The 23,081-nt window shown below is 40.2% G+C and overlaps 1 protein-coding gene across 4 annotated transcripts in view; it reads left to right on the plus strand.

Annotated features, from left to right (window-relative positions):
• DICER1 (dicer 1, ribonuclease III) overlaps positions 1-23,081 on the plus strand; it is a 63,967-nt gene that overhangs the window by 8,859 nt on the left and 32,027 nt on the right. Inside the window, exons 1-10 of one of the 4 annotated variants that reach the window (XM_054567071.1) lie at positions 7,990-8,092; positions 8,597-8,660; positions 9,592-9,692; positions 13,171-13,359; positions 13,981-14,143; positions 15,543-15,673; positions 16,669-16,803; positions 17,226-17,386; positions 19,287-19,455; positions 20,709-21,181. In XM_054567071.1, the coding sequence (XP_054423046.1) occupies positions 13,246-13,359; positions 13,981-14,143; positions 15,543-15,673; positions 16,669-16,803; positions 17,226-17,386; positions 19,287-19,455; positions 20,709-21,181 (1,346 nt within the window). In that variant the 5' untranslated portion in view covers positions 7,990-8,092; positions 8,597-8,660; positions 9,592-9,692; positions 13,171-13,245. Of the gene's footprint in view, positions 1-7,989; positions 8,093-8,596; positions 8,661-9,591; positions 9,693-13,170; positions 13,360-13,980; positions 14,144-15,542; positions 15,674-16,668; positions 16,804-17,225; positions 17,387-19,286; positions 19,456-20,708; positions 21,182-23,081 lie in introns of those variants that run through there. The other 3 variants (XM_054567070.1, XM_054567069.1, XM_054567072.1) reach the window with 3 other exon arrangements.

The following is a 23,081-nucleotide window of genomic DNA, read 5'->3' on the forward strand; positions in this document are numbered from 1 at the left end:
GGGAAGGGAGGGAGAAAGGGAGAGAAACATCAGTATGTGGTTGTCTCTCGTGCCTTACTCTAGCTTCAGAGTCTTAATAAATTTGTTGGTTTTTTTCCTTTTTATATTAAGCCATCTTTGCATTCCTGTGACAAAGCACAACTGGTTTTGATGCATTTTTCTTTTCAAATATTCATGGATTCAGTTTGCTAGGATTTTTATGTTTTTTGTTTGAGAGCTAGGTCTGTAATTTTACTCTACTGTAATTTTACTGTCCTTTTTAGGCTTTGGTATCAAGTTTAAGCTTGTCTCATAGTAAGAGCTGGGAAGTATTCTCTCTTATTTCTGTCCTGAAGAGTTTATTTTTAAGATTGGAGTTATTCTTTAGATATGTTGAAGAATCATTAGTGAAGTCATCTGTGCTTGGAGTTTTTAAAAGTTAATTTTTAATAACCTGTATTCCTTAAAAGGTATAGGCCTCTTCAAATTTTCTGTTTCTTCAGATTTTTTTAAAGATTTTATTTATTTATTTTTAGAGAGAGGGAGGGAGAAAGAGGGAGAGAAACATCAATATGTGGTTGCCTCTCACACACCCCCTATTGGAGATCTGGCCCGCAACCCAGGCATGTGCCCTGACTGGGAATCAAACCAGCGATCCTTTGCTTTGCAGGCCAGCGCTCAGTCCACTGAGCCACATCATCCAGGGTGGTTTCTTCAGATGTTGACTTTGGTAAATTGTGTTTTCTCAAGGAATTTGTCCACTTCACCTAAAGTATTTCCTTGCATTGTATTAGGAAATAATTGATACTAAAAATAACCAGATAAAACTTGACTCTGCTTGGAAAAATGACAACTTTTTAAGAGATCATTAAGTAATATAAAGAATACTCTTTTTTGTATGTATTGAAGAATAGACAACAGTTAATGCCACTTAGGTTCATTATACTCTTAGTTAGGCATAAGTGTGGTTTATGTGGACAAAGTTAGTTTCCTGAAAACTAATGATATTCAGAAGCTATTGGTATGTGAAATCCGTAATAAGATTGAAAGTAAAATTTTTAATCTTTGACCAAATTCACTTTGGATTACTCTAACCAGTGAATTACAATTTCACATATGCTTATTGTTCTTTGAAGGATTGTTTCTAAGTAATAATAAAAATAAAAATTTGTGAAGTATAAAATAGGAGTATCTTTAAAACATTTTGGGAGGAGGACAGTCAGTGTATTTGACTTCCTCTTGCTAATTAATATGTGCAGTTCTTTTTCCACACCAAACATCTTAGGTTTTGTTAGTGATCTGCATGTATGTCTTGGCTAATGAATTAAGTGTATGTGCTCTGGATTACTTAGGGGAGCAAGGGGACCCTGGAACTGACATCTTTATAGGTCCCATCATAGAAATGCAGCTCAGACTGAGGCCTTACAGGTAACAAACGGATGCAGTCACCACTCTGACTCCGAGCCCGCTTCCTTCCCTCTCACATCTGAATTTGTTCGGTAATATATGTATATTGGGTATAATTGTAACATGGTGGTGTGAAATAAGAGTTGTTAGCTTAAGAAGCTTCATTTATTCTGATACTGCTGCTTTTTTCCCAAAATTCCTGAATTCCTATAATGAACAGAGTAAAAAAATTTTTTTTTTGTATTTAGCAAGTAGCAAATCTTTATCTTTTTTATTTTTATTTTTTAGATTAATTTAACTTTTGGAACAGCCAGAAATTCCCTTAGTGACAAAATGTGGCCCTCCAAGTGGAAACGTGCAGCAGACGGGCAAGGCTAGAGACTGGGAGCTGGAGGTGGGGTGGCCAACTGTCCTGGTTCTTCCTGGGTGGGGGTGGGTGGGTGGGCGGTGCATGGGACAAGGGACTTGCAGTGCACAGACAGGGACAATTGCAGGCCAACCAGTATGAATACAGGTAATGTTTGTATCCAGGAAAAGGAATGTCCACTCCGAAGGAAAGAGTTCAAGTTCAGGAGTCTCTTCCTTGTTGTGTTTCGAGGTCCGTGCCTGTGCAGTGACGTGTTCTGAGGTGGCACATTCTGATTATGCCCTTTTTACACGTTTCCTTCCCTAATAAAAGAGCCAGCCCAAGAATGTACATTGCATTTAGTTGTCGTGTCTCTTTGCTCTTTTATTTTATTGTTTTTTTTAGTCTTCACCCCAGGATGTGTTATTGATGAGAGAGAGAGAGAGAGAGAGAGAGAGAGAGAGAGAGATTGGTTGCCCTCTGCGTGCACCCTGCACTGGAGATTGAACCCACAGCCCTGGCGTGTGCTCTGGCCAGGGATGGAACCTGCAGCCTTTTGGCGCCTGGGACAATGCTCTTAACCAACTGAGCCACCCGGCCAGGGCGTCTCTTTACTCTTTGATTCTGATAGTTTCTCAGCTTTTATCTTTCATGATACTGACATTTTTGAAGGACACAAGTGAGTTGTTTTGTAAAATGCATCGCAGAATTGGTTAGATTTAAGTTTTGCACTTTTAGCAGGAAAACTACATAAATGATAGTTCTCAGTTCATCACATTAGGAGGTGCATGTTGTCAGTTGGTGATGTTAACTTTGTCACTTGGGTTAAGTTAAAGCGGTATCTGTCAGGTTTTTCCAGTGAAAAATTTCAGTTTCCATTTCAAATAGGTAATCTGTGCAGAGATATTTTAAGATGTATATATTCTTTTGTAATCATTACCAATTAGTTTTAGCATCCATTAATGATTCTTGTCTCAATTTTACTAATATGGTTAAAAATGGCGATTTATTTTTTTGTCTTTCCTTCTGTACTTATTAGTTGACATTGAATAGAGTTTTATCTGGATTTTAAATCTTGAGAAAAATACAGTTTCTAAAAATGAAAAGTTAATGAGAAGTATTTTTTGAGTCCTGGGGTTTTCCCAATTGCCCTTGAAACTGTAGAGCCTTAAATTGTTAGGGAAGCATTTCCAAGGCCAGTGCCAGATGAGACTGCGTTCCTGGAGGAGCCAGGTGCACAGCGCCTGGGAGCGCACCTGGGGGGGCCTCTCATGGGGGGGCGGATGCAGTTGGGTGACGTCAAAATTGCCGTTTTTCAGATTGATGCCTCTCTAGCTTTGGTCCTTTCATGTCAGCCCTGAACTTTTCTTTGTAGGAGGAGGGGGCAGGGATGGAGACATTTAAACTTATTAAAATAATTTGGGTTGTTTAAAGTCTTTAAAAAGGAGGAAGTATGTAAATTGAAATTTTCTTTGACCTACAAAGATACATGTTAATTTAAGGTGAGATAGATGAAGTTTATTCTCAACATAGTTAATTAACAAAAATATATTTTTGTTTATTTCTAGCTTTGCTTGAATTTAGTGTAAGTCAAGTAGGAGATCATCCTTCATTTCAGAGATTTAACAGTTTCAGGGTGGAGGGATAGCGAAATCAGTAACGGTCAATGAGGAGCAGAAGATACAGTTAAGCCCTGACTTGGATGATATAGATGGCCTGTGTGTGCTGGGCAAGAGGAGAGTCAAATGATAGAGGTTTTAAGGGGGAGCCTGGTGGGCGACGGGTAGGGCCCCCGAAGGGGAAGCTCACCTATGAAGGCTGGGATGCACGTGTCACAGGGAACGCACCTGAGTGGTTGCTCATAGTGTTCAAATTGAGTGGCTTCTTTCCCGACTCAGCATTGATTAACATAACGTCATACTCCGCAGCCTCCCAGGCTCATTTGGTCTCAGGACCTCTCTTTAGTATTAAAATGTCCACATTATATTGTGTTAAAATCGCTTGACGTAGAAAATTGTGCCCCTTTTTCCTCATGGGTGGTCTTAAGTGTAAAAGATGGGCAGGTCTCAGTTGAGTAAAATTCTAGTGCTTGTTGAACAATGTTTTCATTGAGTCAAGTACAGAAACTTGGAATCAAACATCATCCATAAAATTCACCTTGAAAGCTAGAGGTGTTTTAAGTATTTACATACATTGAAGCAAAGCTGCAGGGTAAATGCCATTATAGGTAACTTGAAGGGGTAGGATAGGTATCTGTGCGCTTTTGATAAGTTGGAAAGTATTCCAAGTAAGTGAGCCATTGGCTGATGGCCTAGAGAGACTTTGTGTATGGAAATTTTGAAGGATGGAATTTGTTATAATGGTATTCGACCTGCATTCAACTTCAATTTTGGACAAATCTAATTTTAGGCATAATTATGTTGCAGTGTAAACATAATATATTTATGTTACAAATTTAGAGAAACCCAAAAATTTGTTTGGTTCATAGAGGAGTACAATAAAAGAAAGCTATTGAATTTGCGGTTTAAGTTATAGAAACTTGGGTCAAATTTACCACATTTAATGACTTCAGAAGGTAGAGGTTTTCTCTTCCCCAGGATCTAAAACAGAATCATATACCTTTAAACTGTTGTCTTTATACTAATCATTCTCAGTTTGAAAGTTTGGTTCCCAATTCTAAAAGTAATAAAGAGTTCAAATTGTAAGGAATTTTAAAAGGCAGAAGAGTTTTCAGGAAAAGAAATCACTCTCTCCATTTTTCCCTCCCTCCCCCATATGTTTTATACTTAAAGATGTAATCATGATATTACTGTAAATAACAATGTTCTGCTTTTTTCATTGAATGCCATAACATAAGCATTTTTGTTCATTATAAACGCATTATTTTTAATGGTTCAATTGAACTTCATTATGTAAAATGAACCATGGTTTATGAAACCATTCCCTCATTTGTTGGGAGGCATGTTAGATTTGGGGGTCGGATGGGAGGGGCACTTTTTGCTATTATAGTTGGTAATGTTGAGGGAAACATTTTTACATGAGGTTTTTTGTTGTTGTTAATGTTGTAGGGTAGGTTAATCTGCAAGGATTTCTAATTAATAATGACAGATATGACAAGTTAAAGTGGAAATATCCATGTAATTAAGAATCTGAAGATACCAGTGTTTAAATTCTTGACGTTATTGTCCCTTTCGTCTTCTTTTTAGTCTCAATTTTTGGTTTGACCTTAGTCTTTTCATAATCTATATTCATCAGATAGTTCCTGATAAATCCTTGAAATATATTTTTTATATACTATAGATATTTTGAGTATTTCCTACTTTTTTGTTTTTTCTGACATTCTGTATTTTCAAAACTTGTCTATTTGATGATGATGGTGATTTCTTGCCCCTTTGTGTCCCATTTTATTGCCTAAGAAACAGTGAGGGAAGTGATATTTTCAGTGGTGTCTGTGGAGCCAACAGAAATAGCATGTGACTTTTTGGTTTTTTTGCTTTTAAAGAAAACTAGTGGATACAAAGCTATTTAATTTTATTTTACATTATATGCTATATTTTGTGATTTAAATTTGATTTTTTTATCCTACTGTAAATTCATCGTGACTAGCTAGTTGGGAGTTTGGGGGTTTTCATCGGGTTAAAATACTGTATAAAATCTTGTATACTTTAAATTTTTATGAGAATACACTTTCTATACTGAATTTTAGGATTAATAAAACATTTTAGATTTTCTTTAAGAAATCCCTTTCAGTCTTAATTAAGGATTGCTTGAAAACATGGTTCTAGATAGAGATGGCACTGTGGTTTCTAAAAAACTACCCCTTTGTGAGCATTTTCTGTGCTGCAGGCACTTTTTCTCTAGTAGGCTTAAAACACATAGATGATCTTACTTGATCTTCATAATAGTCAGGGGTTCCTATTCTGTAGGCAGGGAAACAACCTCGGAGACAGGCAGTGGAGTCTGATAAACCATGGTCTTCCTGACACCGGACCCCTTGCTGGCGTTCAGATGATTTTAAATGAAAAATACTTGAAAAAACAAAGACTTGGCGTTCTCCGTCCCCAGTGGCCTTACTCGGTGCCTCTCCCACATCAGAGGGCCTCTGAGGGGCCGTGACCGTGCTGAGCGCCTGTGCGGAGGGGGGCTGGTCAACGTGACTTAGGACGTTAGCTTACGCAGGTGAGACTCTCCTCTGACTTGAATGTAGAGAGGGTGCTTGGTGGGAATTAGACAGCTTGGCTCCTTTCTGTGTGCAGATTTCTTTTTAACAGGGCTCTTGGTCCGCTTAGTTCCCTCTTCTTCTTTAAAACCCCTTTCCCCAGTACAGTTGGGCGGCATATTTTAGGATTTCTCTAGTATTCAAGTTCCCCGAAATGGAATTATGTTATTTGGCATGCATGCTATTTGAGAATTGGAGTTTTTAAAATATTTTACAAAACCGATGCTGGGGAAATAGAAACAAAATCTCTGTGCAGCCTGGAAAAGTCTCTCCACGGGGGTGCAAGGGAAGAAAACAGTTTTATTGCTGAGTAAACATGGAGCCAGAATGTGATGGCATCACCGGTGAACCACTAAAGAGATGGCGAAGACAGACAGAAAGCTTGTTCTTTTATACACCTCAGTAGTTACAACCCATTGCATCCCCGTTGCCAGGATAAATTGCTAGTTTTTTATATCTTTATCACTGGAGGCAGGTTTTGCAATTTGGATCAGGTCACAGGTTAGGCCCCTCTCTTCCTAGGAAACTCGGAGATTGGGCGTTATCTTTCCTGATTACATTTCAGATTTGGCTCTCAGGTCCTTAAGGAGACATTCCTGAGCAGTGACAAGGACTCAAGTTTAAGGTTCACATCCATTTGGCAAGGACTGAGAAAGATTTCTGTTAAAAAAAAGAGAGAGAGAGAGAGAGGGAAGGAGTCTTTTCTATTTACTTTTAAGTGGGAGAATTAGCCTCTTAATTTCAATTTTGCCCTTACACCAACGACCATAGAAGCAACCCTATAAAGCTGTCACTTTGTATCCAGGGCCAGGGGTGCCTTGAGCGATTTAAGCTTGTTGGAGTTAAAATAATGCCTTGGATACATACCGTAGCACATTATGTTAAACAAAAAGTGTTAACTTCCGTGACTGAGAGTCTCTAAAAGAAAGGGTTTATTAGGCCATTGCTAGGGGAAGAAAAGACCTGTCTTGGGGCATAGCGTGGCTAGACAGAAGAGACAGCATGTTCCCCGTCCTGGCCTTTTGCAAGCATTTTTACACGTCAGGTAGTGGGGAGAAAGAGGCGAGCCCTTCTGAAGGAACTGACATTGGCTGTAGACAAAAGGGACAGGAGAGGGTGATGCGGAGCCACTTCCGGGGTAGCAGCGTCCAGGGAAGAAGTGTTGGACAGAGTCTTGGACAGGCTGTGCGCAAGTCTGGAAAGCTCAGGTGTAAATAAGGAGCTCAGGTTCCTGGGGTTCCATGGTGACTGGCTGTTCTCTCTTTAGAATAACCTGGGAAGTAGCCCCCTGGAAGTTAATCCGAAATTCCAGCGAAGGCCCAGGAGCGTGCAAGGTCTGTGAGAGCTGGCTCAGGGCTTGTCACGGGCCAGCCGTTCTTTTCTCTCTGTCTCGCGCTCTCGCTGCTGTAATTTTAATTTAGAACACCTCAGAATTGTTTTTCTGGTCAGTTACTATAAACTAAACTAAAAGCTCTTCAGTCATTTTTTAGTTTTCTCTGTTAGCTCACAGGGGTGCTTTTGCCCGTGTTTTAAGGTCACAGCGTTCATGTTGTTTTTCTTTTGTTCACTATTGGACTTTATGGTAGTTGTGCATTTGGCCTTCACAAGAGTAGGAGTACAATCGGGACATTAATATTTATAAAGTTAATAGTATCAGACTCTGTGACACATTACAAGAAAATGGATGAGTTAGAAGTTTTGTGTCACCAGGACGCTCTAGATGCCTTTCCACTTCAGACCAGAGGGCCCGTTGTGTGCGGTCGCGAGCCTCCGTGCGGAAGGGCGCAGCCATGTGCTGGGGGAGGTGCTGCCGTGCGCTAAGCTTGTGGGTTTGCACCGAAACGTGACAGAGCGGTGTGTGGGGTGTCTTTTTCAGAGTTCAAGGGGCCTATCAAACAGGAGTTTGCATGTTTGTAATTTAAGTTGTGGTCATCAGTTAAAATTAGAAAACACAACCGATTGTCTCTGTATTATGAACATAAAATAAGTTCTCATTATTCTTGGCATGTTAACTTTGTAATGTGTCCCTACAGGATTGGCTAGGGAAATAACCTGGATAACGCAGCAGTAAGAGTGGAGCGGCAATGAATTGTGAAGGGTTATCAGCGTACTATTTTGGTCATGGTGCTTCTAGAAAAGAGGTGAATGAATATGAAGTAGAAAAGAGGGAGTGAGGTTGGTGTATGAAATTCACCTCTTATTACTAGGGGGCGGTAGAGAAAGGAATTACAAGTCAGAGCATGAGGCGGCTTTAGGAAGCAGGAAAGACAGACTGCGAGACAGGGAGATGCACGCGTGCTCGTCTAAGGGATGATACTGACTTACCGTAGTGTTTAAGTGTTTTCAAAGCCAGATTTTACTGGGGGGAAAATGTAATTTACTACCAAGAAATCTCCCTTATGTCGGGTTGTACTAACAACTTTTTAAAATTTTCCTATTAGAACATAATAAATACAAATTTTAAAGGGCACCTCTTTCAGACATGTACTGTTTTCTTGACTCCCCATAGATAGAACTCAATTATCTTATCACGGATCTTATTCTGATAAGTTAAATATGAAAGTTTTGTTAAGTAGAAAATTTCTTAAAGTTGGCTTTTAAAAATGAGTTGCATGTTCTAAAATATTCTCTCTGATTGCTTTTAGGTTACCTAGGGTATGAATTAATACAGACTTGGAAACTGAAAGAACTTAGAATCAGCATTTTGAGGTAAATATGTACGTACTTAAATAGCGGTAAGGTTTCCCCATTCTGCTTTGTTAACTTACTAGCAAATAAACTTGCGTATGAAACGAGAAGGTTGAATCTCCACAGGAATGTTCTTTAAACAACTAGACTGGACTTAGATGAGTGAGAGGAGGCCACTGCCCATCTGGTCTTCCTGTGCTTCTGCTCCCAGAGGCACTGCCGTAAGTTAATGGGAACCGGTGTCAAACCCAGCAGTCGGGTGGTGATTAAATTGAGCTTTCATCTCAGTGCTTTGTGCTTCCTTAGTTTTCAATTTAGAATCTGTTAGGAGAACCACCCCTAAATTTACATTTCTCTACAATATTAACATTGGTGAAATATGTTCCTAAATTTTTTTATTCATAAATGAATTCTGTAAGAGCTTAGGGTGTGGATTTAACTGTTTTATGAATTTGTTTTTAATTTCAAGAAATTGAAATTGCTGATGCATTTTATACATGTACTGAAGACCTATGTCTAGGTGACTTGGGTTTTATAGCCAGGTTACCCCTTCTGTTGACCTTTATTATTTAGTGTGTGTGAATTTAGGAAATAACACACACTTACCCTTTTATTTTCTCATTTTCCTAGTTGCTATCTTTAGAGTTTTACTTTGTTTCAGAATTTATTTACTTTGTTTCATTTCCTTATATTCATTTTAGAGTCTTTTCTTGAACTTTTTTCTTTCCCCCACATCTCTTGGAATTAGACCTACGATTGTTCCTTTTCTTGTTCTTTGTTTTAGAATAACTTAGTGTCCTACAATAACCCAAATGTCTTTTGTTTAACATTTAATACAGAAACAATGGCCTTTAGTCAACGCTTCATATCAATGAGACGCTCTTATAGATGTATTTGTGTTCAGTTGAAGGGCAGGAGTGTTAAATTGGCTGTTTTTTGCGTTTGTTTTTAGAGCAGAAGCATGGGCATGCTGTGATTTCCCAATAAGCTGCTCTCACAATGTCACAGTGCAGCTCAGGCAGCAGCAACACAGAGGGCTCAGACATTAAAACGGTAAACCAGCCATTTATCCGGGGTGGGAAATGGAAAAGAGTTCATTTGAGTGCTGTCCTAAGTTGTTTCTGAGTGAATAATAATATAGAAGCTACGAAGCAACCTCGCCGATTCCATGAGTGTAGATTGCTTGACCAGAGTTAAGATCTGCGATTGAAAAACAGTCCTGTGTAGTCACCGTGGGCGCTGCTGAAGCAGCGACCTGTGGCAAGTTCCTTTGTGAACTGCACAACTTGTGCTTCCCAGCAGGGGCTCAGAGCTTTTCATAAAGGGCAAGCTAAGGAAGAAAGGACAAGTCTATTTCACCGTGCCAAAGAAAGTAAAAATTGGCAACATTACAGATTTTTCTGTTTTCACATTATTGGATTACCTGTCGAATTTTTAAATATTGAGTCTGCTTTCCCTCAGTGGGAAGTCTGTCACTGGGGCCAGTCACCGTATACGAAAAGAGAGAAAATCACCGGACCTGTCCGGCCTTACGGAAACTCTGACTGGGAGGGTTAAATTGCTGTCCTCCGTCCCCTCGCGCGCCCTCTCTTCGCGCCGCGCCCCGCACCCTTCACGGCTGGGAGGAATGGGGTGCGTGTGCATTTCCAGACCAAACAGAAAGGGTTTTTTTGGAGTGCCTGTGATTCTGTTCTATACGTTACTGTGTGGACACTCTTGAATCTCTGATGAGGTTCATCGGATGTGTATTTACTGAACTGCGTGTACTGCGCGTGTATGAAGGAACGTAAGAGCTGTGGAGAGTGCGACTGTGCATCTTGTATGTACGGAGCGCGAGTGCCAGTACAAGAATAGGGGGTGTGTGTGTCTCTGAACACGTGCAATACGGCAGGTGTTACAGGAGGCAGAGGGAGGCTGTTGGAAGGTTTTCCCGTCGCTCACGTGGACGTTGTTTTCGTCCCGCGGACCTGCTCGCGTGTGTGTCCCGTGCCAGCTGTGGCTGGCACGGTGCGTGATGCAGATGTGTGTGGGACGTACGGCTCCTGGGCTCAAGGAAAGCCTAGCCCGTTGGCCATGTTTGTTTACCCTTTGCAGCTCTTTACTTGGAAATAAGTTCAATTTTATGGAAAAGTTGCAAGATACGAATAGGACAAAGAGTATATCCACATTTGCCCCGTTTTGCCCCATTTCCTGTATCAGTTGCACACAGATGATGGATGTATCTATATGTACTTTCTTTTTCTGAACCATTTGAGAATAAGTTGCATATATCATGGCCCTTTACCACTAAATACTTCAGTGTATATTTTCTAAGAATAAGGTGTTCTCTAACACAGACCGTAACCACACTGCAGCTCCCAGCTCAGTGAGTTTAGCAGTGCACCTCTGTCGGTGGACTCTGTGTTGTGCCGTGCGGCACTGTTCTGCCGCACAGGGTCCAGTCAGATTAGTTCCTTCATTTAGTTGTCATGTCCCTTGATAGTCTTTAATCTGGAACATTTTCATAGTTTTTTTTTGGTTGTATTTTATGTATTTTGAAAAGTGCGGACTTCCCTTTTCAAAAACAGGACATGCTTCTCATTTGTTTTTGGACAGTTTTTCCCTAGAGTTACAATTATTGGTGTCATTGACACGAGAAGAAATAGTGGCATGGTGACCGTGGGGGTGGGGGGGTGTCGCTGGTTCTGGGCTGTGCCCGACGGAGGAAGGTGCGTTCGGGGATTGACACTGTTGTCCTCTTCTTTTCTCCCATCCTGCCCCAGGATTAGACTGGTTTCCTGGTACTTTCTCCCACGGCTGTGATTTGGGTCGGGCGAGGAGTGAGGGGTCAGGGGAAAGGATACATAACCCTGGACAGGAAGCGGCCTGCAGTAGGGAGGGAGAAGTACAGAGGGATCCCATGAATGCAGTCGGGCGGGAGGTGCCTGCAGGTCTCAGCCTTGGCCTTCACAGTGACCTGAATCTCAGGAAATTAGGTAAAATAGGTTTTCACTTTGGGTCCTTGGCAGCTGTGCTGAGTAAAAAGCTTGAATGATGCGCCTGAGGGTGTGTAACTTGTGGGCCTGCGGAACTGAGAAAAGTGAACGCTCCGCATGGGGGGAAAGGGATTGCTGCTGGGGCCCTGGTTCCGTGGAGAATGAGCAGATTGTCCCTTTGATCCAGGGAAAATAATGACTTGGGAGTTTTTTGTGCTGTGCTCTGGGATGCTTTGCGCGCCGTCTTCCTCCGAGGGGTAGTGCAAACGGTTGCGCTGTCTGGTCCCCAGATGGCGCCTGCCTCTCTGAGGCCCGGGACTCCCGCGGCCGGGTGCCCGCTCCATTTCCTGGGGACCGCACTTGTGTGAGCTGGATGGTGAATTCTGGTCCCCTGAATTAGTCTCTGCGGTCAGAATTTGCATCATGTTTACGCATAGAAGAGGACTACGCTTGAGACTTCTTGCTGGATTAGGTGCAAGGACTGAAGTCACTGTTTACCAGGTTGTAAATTTAATATGTCAGGAGATTCAAAGTTTTTGTCATCAAGCAACAAAGAGCTGTATTCTCTCTTTTCAGTTCCATAGGGCGATAACAATGAACACTCCAAGGGAGAAAGTTGCCTTCTCCGGGGCGAGTAAATTCTGCTGACAGGCAGCAGGGCTGGTCATGGACATTGCCATTGCCATATGATTTGAAACCCTCAAACTCTGTCTGCAGGTTAGGACTCTTAGAAAGACTCAGTGTTTGTCATTTTACGTAAATAATTTATCTTCAGGTAAGAAGACAGAAATGCACAAGACTATGCCTAGATACCGTAAAAAACCTGTCATTTCACAGAACGGCGTGTTTGTGTTAATTTATCTAGGATACGTATCATTTTAAAGATACGTATTTAAATAGTTGATCGTGTCTGCAAGGTGGTTGATTGAGAAAAGACCTGTGTTTGGTCTTTTGATGAAAGGATTAAATGTTGGCGGGCGCCGGAACCTGTCCTCTGTGCGGGCACCGTGCTAAGTGCCTTCCTGCGTTGTTTCATTATTTGGTCAGTAATAGCTTCATGGGCTTTACAAATAACATTTGAAACATATCTGTGTACATACTTACCTGTTTTATGTATACATATATTTAAAAAAGGAGTCCTACCACACATATGGACGCGGTTCTGTGTCAGTAAATACAGACGTGTGTAATCTCCGTGGATTCCAGGTATTTCAATACAGCCGTGCCGTCTTTGCTTGGCTGATTTTTTATTAATACATTTAAAGTTATTTCTTGTTCTTAGTAATAATGCAGCAAGAAATGTTCATGTACTTACATGTTTGTACAGTTGTCTAATTCTTTTAGACAAGCTTCTAGGGATAAGGTTGCTGGGTTGGAGAGAATAGAATGCTTGACTTTTAAAATGATCCTCTTTGATCAAGAAAAAGCTAAAATAGTTACAGGAAGACTTTGAAAGGCTCATAGGAGTGATATTCTGATGTTTCTCTTGTTTCTATGCTTTCTTTTGTTTTTAACCCTGCATGGTTGTGTAATGGTATTCTTTTTCCCTTTTGTAGTAAGCTGTGCTAGAACAAAAATGCAATGAAAGAAACACTGGATGAGTGAAAAGCCCTGCTTTGCAACCCCTCAGCATGGCAGGCCTGCAGCTCATGACCCCTGCTTCCTCACCAATGGGTCCTTTCTTTGGACTGCCATGGCAACAAGAAGCAATTCATGATAACATTTATACGCCAAGAAAATATCAGGTACTAATGAGAACACTAATACTGAAGCATTTTCACTAAAATGGAATAAATTAGCATATAGTTGACACAACTTATAAAACTCATTTACCTTTTCAAGCTTTCCTCTTCTGATTAATTTTCTCGTTCCAAATACCTTTGTTCTTAATAGTCCTTTTCTTTTCTAACATCTGCTGGGTAATTGGTTCGATAGTTTTATTTGTGAAGTTTTTTGTTTTTTTACCCCCTCTGAAAACATCACTGTTCCTTAATATCCATTTGGACATGTCTGTCCTCATGAGCTGGGTAAGAATTGAAATTGGTTTGAACAACTATGAACTGGCAGAACCACGGTTGCTGTAAATTTAGTCATTCGTATAATTCTAGAGAAGTATTCTGTCCGTGCAAAAATCTTTCTTAAATTGTAAATGCGTTTCCACACGTGTTTATGCAGCACAGCTATACATCACAGGCATTCTAATGCCTCTGGTTATTACTTGTATACACAGATGCAGAAAGTCTGCACATTTATGGGAGGGAGATTTTAGGAAACAGTGGAATTTCCTGAATTAAAACAAAATCCAATTTTCTGAATTTTGTACGTAGATAAGAGGTGTATCATCTCTTTTTCCACTGTGTTTCCAGGTTGAACTGCTTGAAGCAGCTCTGGACCGTAACACCATCGTCTGTTTGAACACTGGCTCAGGGAAGACGTTTATTGCAGTGCTACTCACTAAAGAGCTGTCCTATCAGATCAGGGGAGACTTCAACAGACATGGAAAAAGGACGGTGTTCCTGGTCAACTCTGGTAATAAAAAGTTACTCTGTCAAATTGCCTGCAGGAAACTGGATGAGATTTTATGGTTAAGCAGATTTTCTCGATGGGCATTCGGTTAAATTATCGAAAATGTTGTAAGTTTGACAAATAATGTGCTTGTTGAAGCTCTGAAAGAAGAAATATAATTTTGTTTTATTCCTTAACTACATGGTATTTCTCCTAAATGCTAGCCATTTTATTTCATAGGTGTTAAACTTTAGCTTTTTTTAAAAAATGTGATTGCATGTAATTCCCATTCTGCACTTCTTTTGAATGAATTACTATTGGAACATAATTTAAGTTGTGACTTAAATTATGGTTATTTTGTATTTGGTGTTTTTGCTTCACAAGATATGTCAATAGATGCTTGATTATGAGATAGGTAACTTTCTGGTTTATGATTTTGCTCTACCAGTTGTAGGAAGAAAATTACATGCTTCTTAATAGATAGTACGTTTAAAATACTGGTTTTTATGTGTTTGGGATTACATATTAAAATAAAAAGTATAAAATGTGAACCTGAGCTGCTAGGGCACTAATAACAACCATGTCATCCCTCTCCTTTTTTTGTATGATCTCAGCATGTGGTGTTATTTTTTTTGGTAACATTTATTTTTTAAAAGTTAACAAGTACATATAATAGGAACCTGAAAAACACAAGAAGCAAAGAACAAAGTCATCCATAACCACAAGCAGTTTACAGTTTGACATATCCTAAATCCCCTGTGTATCTGCACGGCTGAGCTTCCATTTTTGTGTAATTAAGATCGTAAAGTTATGAATCATGCTTTTCCACACACCATGAATATTTACCATTTCAGTGTCTCAAAACTATCTGAGTATTCTGACAACCAAGAATACACCACACTGACTAATCTGGAAGAAGAAAATGCCTTTCTAGGCAATAAAAATTTTGTAAAGGACAAAAACAGCAACAGACCCCCTAAATAAAGATATTGGCAAAGTTAGGATTAAAATACTACATTCCCTTCATGTTCATAGTTACGTTGTGACGATAACCGTTCCAGCATGTGATGGTCTTACGTGCTCTAAATACACACTCATCTCTATTGTTTCTTGGTGAAATGATCAGATTGTATTGAAGAAAACAAAACAGGCGGATCTGCAATAGTCGCCTTTCTAGGCCAGAAGTTACATTTTTAGGTTGGGGAGAATCAGCTATAAAGCAGGAAGGTGATTCACGGCCCCCTGAAGGGAGTGACCGAGGCCGGGAAGCGAGTCTAATGAGTGTGTTTTGGAAATACTGAACACATAGGTGGTTGGATATGATGCATAATAAAAAGGATTTTATGCCTGTCTCAGTTACTCGTACAGAGAACCAACTAGAGCCAACTTGTCATGTTTACATGGAGTTTTTGTTTGTAATCAGCAAACCAGGTTGCTCAGCAAGTGTCAGCTGTCAGAACTCATTCCGATCTCAAGGTTGGGGAATACTCAGACCTAGAAGTAAATGCATCTTGGACAAAAGAGAAATGGAACCAAGAGTTTACTAAGCACCAGGTATGACTTGTAGAGAAATTTCACTCTGTAAATCCCTGCACGCCCTTGATTTGGTTTATGAGATGACCTTAGCCTTGGCTGTCAGAATTGGACTTGAAATTATGAAAATTCTAGCTCCCTGTGCTTTGTCAGCCCAGAAACTTACTCTGCGTACTCTCTCTCACTGTGCATGCATCCTAAAGCCACATAGATTGCAAATTTATGTTGCTCTTGCTAGAAAAGAAACAGCTTTATCATGTGATTTACTTGCTTGGGGAAAAAGCGCAAATTCCACCTACCAATCTCCCACTTGCAGATAACCTGCTTTCAGAAAATTTACTCTTGAGTTAAATGTCTTGAAACGGGAGACATTTCGTGGTTGAGATCTTTGGGTCTTTAATGAGAGTTCCTCTAACTTACCGCCTCCACATGGCCAGCATGTGCTGAGGGCCTTTGGTGTGTTGGTGTTGGTGGCTCTGACGTGGTTAAGAGCTGCTCCCTAACCAGCCTGTAACAGTCTGCAAACAGTCTACTGGCATGTCTCCCACAGTGGGTTAGGTCCACATTTAAAGCTCTGAAACGGCCACGGAAAGATAAGCTATGAAAAGAACATTTAGTTTGTGTTATCTCCTAGAAAACCTTGTCAATTCAGTGGGGAAAAAAAGAAAAAAGTGTGAATTATTTTGTGATTTGATTAAATTGACAGGACTCACCAGACAAAATATGTCTGTAGGAAACTAAACACCTGAAGTAGATTTAAGAGATTTATCATTTAAAAAAAAAGCTGGTCTCCATTATCAAGAATTTCTTTTTTTGTAGTCTGTTTCATGTTTTCCTAACTCTGCTTCTTGGTTCTGAAGTATGAGCTTCCATACATTTAAAATTTTTGTTTTAATTATGACTAATGGATTTCTCAGTTCTCACCTGCAGTACAGTGGCTCCATAGTCTCCTTTTATAAAAGTGTATTCGGGTGGGTGAATGGCACATTTGTGTACTGATGTTGATTTTATTTTAGGTTCTCATTATGACTTGCTATGTCGCCTTGATTGTTTTGAAAAATGGTTACTTATCACTGTCAGACATTAACCTTTTGGTGTTTGATGAGTGTCATCTTGCAATCCTAGACCACCCCTACCGAGAAATTATGAAGGTAAATTTTTATATTTTACTGGTCTTAATAATTCAATTCAAATTACTGAGTATAAGCAGTGTTTTTGTATATCAAAAACAATAATATTAGTTACCAATTTTGAGAACTTGGTTTCAGTGTATAAATGAATTAATATTAAATTAATGTTCATTTATATCTATGCTCTATGATAAACTATAATGAATAATCTATAATCTAAATTTGTAATAAAATTTTAAACAGAAATGAATTACATAATCTGTCTTGGCATATTTAAATCTTCCTTTTTTGATAAACAGAGTTTTTAAACAAGCTACTGTAATTCTGTAAGTAATATTTTTAGTATTTGTCAGTCTTTTTGACATGTTTTAATATGGTGTTACCTCTTTTGTTACGGCCTTGCAAAATGAATTTCTTACTGCCAGTATCTTTTATTATGTTAGCTCTGTGAAAGTTGCCCATCATGCCCTCGTATTTTGGGACTAACTGCTTCCATTTTAAATGGGAAATGTGATCCAGAGGAATTAGAAGAAAAGATTCAGAAACTGGAGAAAATTCTCAAGAGCAATGCTGAAACTGCAACCGACTTGGTGGTCTTAGACAGGTATGCACTCAGGCTGTACTGGTGGGGTCAGATGAGTCAGAATTAATTTTAAGCCTCTAGTACCTTTCACAGTGCCTTGCAGATAGTACCCGTCTACGAGAAAACAGTGGCTGTTCTCAGGAATAAGCAAGACTAGCAGTTCTTTATCAGGACAGGTACTGGCGAGTGCAGGAATTTAACCTTGTTCCCACACAGTAGCAGATGGAGTTCCTTCTGCCTAAAGAGAGAATGTCACATCAACAGGTGCCCTTTGCATTTGCTGATAATTGACAAGGACTGGGAACGTGGCAGTATATTCATGTCCTTCTCCATCGATGTGTGTGCTTTGTTTTTCTGACCTAAGTGTCTCATGTGATGGTTTGAAAAGAGCTTTATCTAGAGAATTTAGTATTTTACAATATGCTTTAAAATAATTGGAAACACTTTGAAAATGGGTGTGAATTTCTGAGAAAGATGTTCATGATTTCTCAGTTTGTCTCTTTGAGGAGGTTGCTATTTTGAGTTTTATTCACACACACACACACACACACACACAACATGCTTTTTGATTTAAGTTCATGGAAGGGAGTCTGTATAAATTAGGTTTTAAAATAAATGTAACTAATCCAATTCATGTTAAAATACCTTTATATCCTTGTAAGATACAGTCTTTAACAAGGCTAAAGATTACCAAGTGGAGCAGTTAAAATAAATGGAGAAGAGCAATTTCTTAGGTTATGGATTTGAATCAAAGATGGGTTTTGAATACCGGCTCCACTAATTGTAAGCTCTGTGACTTCAAGTGAGTCATTTACTGTTCCTGAATCGATAAAATGGCATTGACTGTGGTTTCAGGGAATTCTTTGCTGATTAATTACATTGACACCTAGAAAACAATTTGCAGTGTGTCTGTCATACAGTAGAATTTTGGAAAAGTTCTCTGTGTAGAATGAGAAGAAAAGGAAATGTTTCAGGTTAGGGAATTTAGGTATCCAAATGCTGTATGAACTACAGATCTCATAGCCTTTAGGACATGGTACTTTTGACTTTTGAGCCAAAACGATCCATGATATAGCAGTGAAGGGTTTACTTTTGTTTTTATTCGACCTGAATTAGATTGGTAGGCTGTACTACTGAAATCTTCAAAAGCAATAGAAGTAGTAGAGCATTTAAGTAAAACTGACAAGTAATCTGTTGAATTTGGCATTACCTAGTTCTCTAAATGTGGCTCTTTGGTTAAGTATAGATTATGGTTGAGAAGAATAAAAACGGCAGTATTAAATATGTCTTTATTTCTTTTCCTTAATTATTGTATGTGCTTTTAGAATAATACGTGCCATTCTGGTGGTTATAGTTTATGAAACGCATGAAAGATCCAAGGAATGACATTGAAATTGATCGAAAGTGGAAGGGAGCTTTCCTATGTCAGGAGACATTAAAAACACATTAAAAACAAAGGTGACATTTGCAAATGCTAAAAGTTTCAAATAGTATGGAAATGGGTCAATTTAATGATAACACTGTCTCCCCATGATCTGCCTGTGTCACTGATTTCTCTCCTGAGAAGTAATCATTGTTGGGTTTCTTGAGTATTTCGACCAACATTGTTCTAAGGGGATAAAAGATGAAGGTCTAAACCTAAAAAATGAAACAAAAAACCTGGGATAATAATGGATTCACAGAATTCTTTGATTGTCAGCTTTTGGCGGCTGCCTCCGGAGCCCTGGCAGGCACACAGTGTGGGCACCGGGGGCAGGGCGGGGGGGGCACCGCTTCAGCAGGGCTCGTGAGTCTGCCTGATACCCCAGCAGGCGCACAAACCGAACGTGGGAGGTTTCTTTTTTGGTTTAGATATGTAGTGAGTCATAATGCAGTAGTGAATTTATTGTAGTATCGACAACTTTTGTTTCTGATGTTCAAGATACACTTCTCAGCCATACGAGATTGTGGTAGACTGTGGACCATTTATGGACAGAAGTGGGCTTTATGAAAGACTGCTGATGGAATTAGAAGAAGCACTTAATTTTATCAATGACTGTAACATATCTGTACATTCAAAAGAAAGAGACTCTACTTTAATTTCTAAACAGGTAAGTGCTGTTTGTACAAAGTAAGTACAGGAAGTATAATAAAAGCCTTTTGTTTTAGTATTTACATGAAAATATGCTTCTAATGAGGCTATCTTCTATACATTTTCATTTAAGGCCTTACCTTCTTTCTCTTTGGACATTTTTTATTAAACATGTATTGGGTTGAGTTTACTACCTGCTACCGGACAGACATTTCCATTAACTGTAGACCTTCCTGATTTAAGAGATGACTTAGGATTTTTCTCATGGCTATTTAAGTCAAAGGAGTGAGTCCAGTTTTTTTTTTTTTTTCCTCCTTGGTCAGATGGGTTAGTTCCTGTTCAAACCTTTGGTTAAACAGCTTCTTCTGAGATAGCCTTATATGAACTGGATATGAGCTCGTTGTCCCCCAGTGGGATCCAGCTTTGAGAAGAGATCCCATAAGATAGTGGTTCTCAAAGTCTGGATCCCCCTGGAACTTATTAGACATGCAAATTACGGGCCCACCCTTGACCTGCTGAATCTGAAGCTCTGGGGCTGGGGTCCATCCAGCTGAGGTTTGACAAACCCTCCAGTTGTCTTGATGCATTAAAACTTGAGAACTTGTTCTAGGACTTTGCAGCCATTTGTGAATGTTAACACTGTTGAATCTGCATTTTAATTTCTTTCTCTCGCAGATTTTTTCTGAAGCAGCAATGCCCAGACTCTCCTCAGCCCTTGCATTTTCATTAAGTCTCTGTTGAGCCCAGTGGGCCTTTTACTTGTCTGCAGAAGATTCCTCAGTTACTCGCTATGGATTTATACTCTGCTCTGAGCTAGGGTTGTAAGGTGTAGTTCTCTGGGCATAAAGTTAAAGGCAAATTGCTTGCTCTTTGATACCTAAAATAAAATGACTGCAGTGGAATTCCTTGCATAGTTACCTGGAAGTCCATGGCTCATTTGTACTTCTGACTAATCACAGATCTAAAATTGAGTTTTATTATCCTTTTACAGTTGCATCTTTTAATTTCTATTATTTGGTTATTTTTGCTGGGGAAAACAAAAAAATCGTTCTGGACATAATAGGTGTGAAAAAGTAGAGCTTGAAAAGACCACTGGCTCCTTCCCCCACCCCCAACCTTAGGGAATTAACCTTAGTGTTTATATTAGTGGTATTAGTGGGGTGAGTTTATTTTGAAGGGGCGGTCTGAAGACAACTTGAACCCCAGTTAAACCCCATAGGAAAATGCGACTGGATTGTTGTTTAGCGTTTGGCTCTTCACATTCTTTCGTAGATACTGTCAGACTGTCGTGCAGTGTTGGCAGTTCTGGGACCCTGGTGTGCGGATAAAGTAGCTGGAATGATGGTAAGAGAGCTGCAGAAATACATCAAACATGAACAAGAGGAGCTGCACAGGAAATTTCTATTGTTTACAGACACTTTCCTACGGAAAATACATGCACTATGTGAAGAGCACTTCTCACCTGCCTCACTTGACCTGAAATTTGTAACTCCTAAAGTGATAAAACTGCTTGAAATCCTGCGCAAATATAAACCATATGAGCGACAGCAGTTTGAAAGTGTTGAGTGGTACAATAATAGGAACCAGGATAATTATGTGTCTTGGAGTGATTCTGAAGATGATGATGAGGATGAAGAAATTGAAGAAAAGGAGAAGCCAGAGACAAATTTTCCTTCTCCATTTACCAATATTTTATGTGGAATTATTTTTGTGGAAAGAAGATACACAGCAGTTGTCTTAAACAGGTAAATCTCTAAGATTAACGTTTTCCCTGTGGCAGAACAAAGCGGCCTTTTGTTTTGCGATCGGCCTGGCAGGGCCTGAAGAGCCGGTGGAAGGGCGACGGAGGCGGCCCCTGGCCCCTCGCGGTGCGGTTAACGTGCGGCGGGTGCCACACCGGCGGGCTGCGGGGACGTCGGTCCCGAGGGTGCGGCAGGCTTCCCGAAAGGCCGGGTTTCCCACGACTGAGATTTTTTTCTTAAAGGCTACTAACCTATTTGAATCCAGCGAACAGAGAGAGCAAGTGAGAAAAATCAGGTTAAAGTAAAGCATCCCACATGTGTTGAATTCAGCTGTTAATTCAGTTCGGATATTTATTGTGCCGTGGCGATGTCTCAGGCGCTGTGTTGAGCATTCCACAGCGAGCTCTCTCCTGAAGACAGTCTTTGGATGAATTTTTATCACCGGGTATTTGTGGCTGATTTTTTTATGTTAGCTTTTTCTCCCCTTAACAAATGTTGATTCAAGTTTGCAAGTTTGCAGTGGAAACATTTAGAACCACTGGCTTCACAGTTTGGATTGGTTCAGAGACTATATATTAAATGTTCTGAATCAGGAGAGAATAAAACATTAGGGAAGAGTTTGGAAACTTTTGGCAAAGGAGACAGTGAATCCAAGTTAGGCTGTGGATCCCCACCCTCCTTTTCTTCAGCGACAGTTTATCTTTCTGGAACACAGACCCTGACAAGGAGATGGACTTGAAATTTGTGTCAGATTGTCACCTGATGACTAGTTCTTTGGTTTGTCGATAGATGCTTTGTTATCTGTAAGGGCCAAAAAGGGGGGGTGGGGTGGGGGGTTTATTTTGTACTTCAGGCAAAATCTACTTTTCTGTGAGATCCATTAATTGGCCAGAGTTGATCCCTAAGAGCCTTTTCTGCAAGTAGTGATCTCCGAGGAGAAATTAAGCTATGTTTCCTGAGGTAATTTGGGATTTTTTTCCCCCCTAAACTGCTTCTGACTGGTTTGGGATTTTTGAAAACTTACTTGAGTAAGGAGAAATTGGACTCTGGGGTCGTCATCTGGTGGTTTTCAGTCTGGTAATTTTCATAGTCATTGGGCCTGATCCTTGTGATGAATAGAAAGTAAAATAACTTTAGGTACTGAATTACACTGAAATCAGAAGTTTAAGGTTGGAAAGGGACTTCACCGACTATCTAATCCAGCCCACTTATTTTTATAAAAAAGAGAAGGGGCCTCAGGAGGAAAAGTGGTGTGCTCCCAGCTAAATTGCTAGTTGGTGACAGAGACGCCGCGGGAATCCTGCTGTCCCCCTCGGGGCCCCAGCCCCTCCTGCAGCCCGGAGCCTTGGCGCACACCGGCGCCTTGGGCCGGGAGGGCTGCCCCCGGGAGTGGGGGGCTTGCATCGGGCGCAGCTCTCGGCCTGGCTGCAGACCTGCTCCCCGCCCCTGCGGGACGGTGCAGGAATTCAGTGCCCTTTCTGGGGCTTGGAGAGAAGAAACGGGGTCTCTTTTTTTTTTTTCCTTGCCACTCTTCTCTGCATGTGTTTTTAACTGTAGGGATGGGCCAGTTTTCATTGCAGGAGTATTAATTAGCCTGAAAAGGTTCTTCAAAAATCAGTCAGTTACTTCCTATTGACTTTGAGGATCAGATGAATTGTGATCAACTCTCATAAAACGGGGCTGGAATTTAGTGTTGGATGATGAATCAGGAGCGGTTTGAGGGTTGACTTTATGGGCAGCTAATTAAATATACAATAGAGGTCTTGTTCCAGTTAGCTTTTTAATAAGCTTAGAAAAACTTCCTGAAATCCAGAATCCAGATTCTTTCCTTCCATCAACTTAATGGGAGGAAAAACCCCTTCTTCAGTGAACAGTTTCATGGGAGTATGAGCTATTGTAATAC

The sequence above is a fragment of the Pteronotus mesoamericanus genome, unplaced genomic scaffold, assembly GCF_021234165.1.
Source record: "Pteronotus mesoamericanus isolate MK-2021 breed Mesoamerican mustached bat unplaced genomic scaffold, CSHL_Meso_final contig_182, whole genome shotgun sequence".
Lineage (NCBI taxonomy): Eukaryota > Metazoa > Chordata > Mammalia > Chiroptera > Mormoopidae > Pteronotus > Pteronotus mesoamericanus.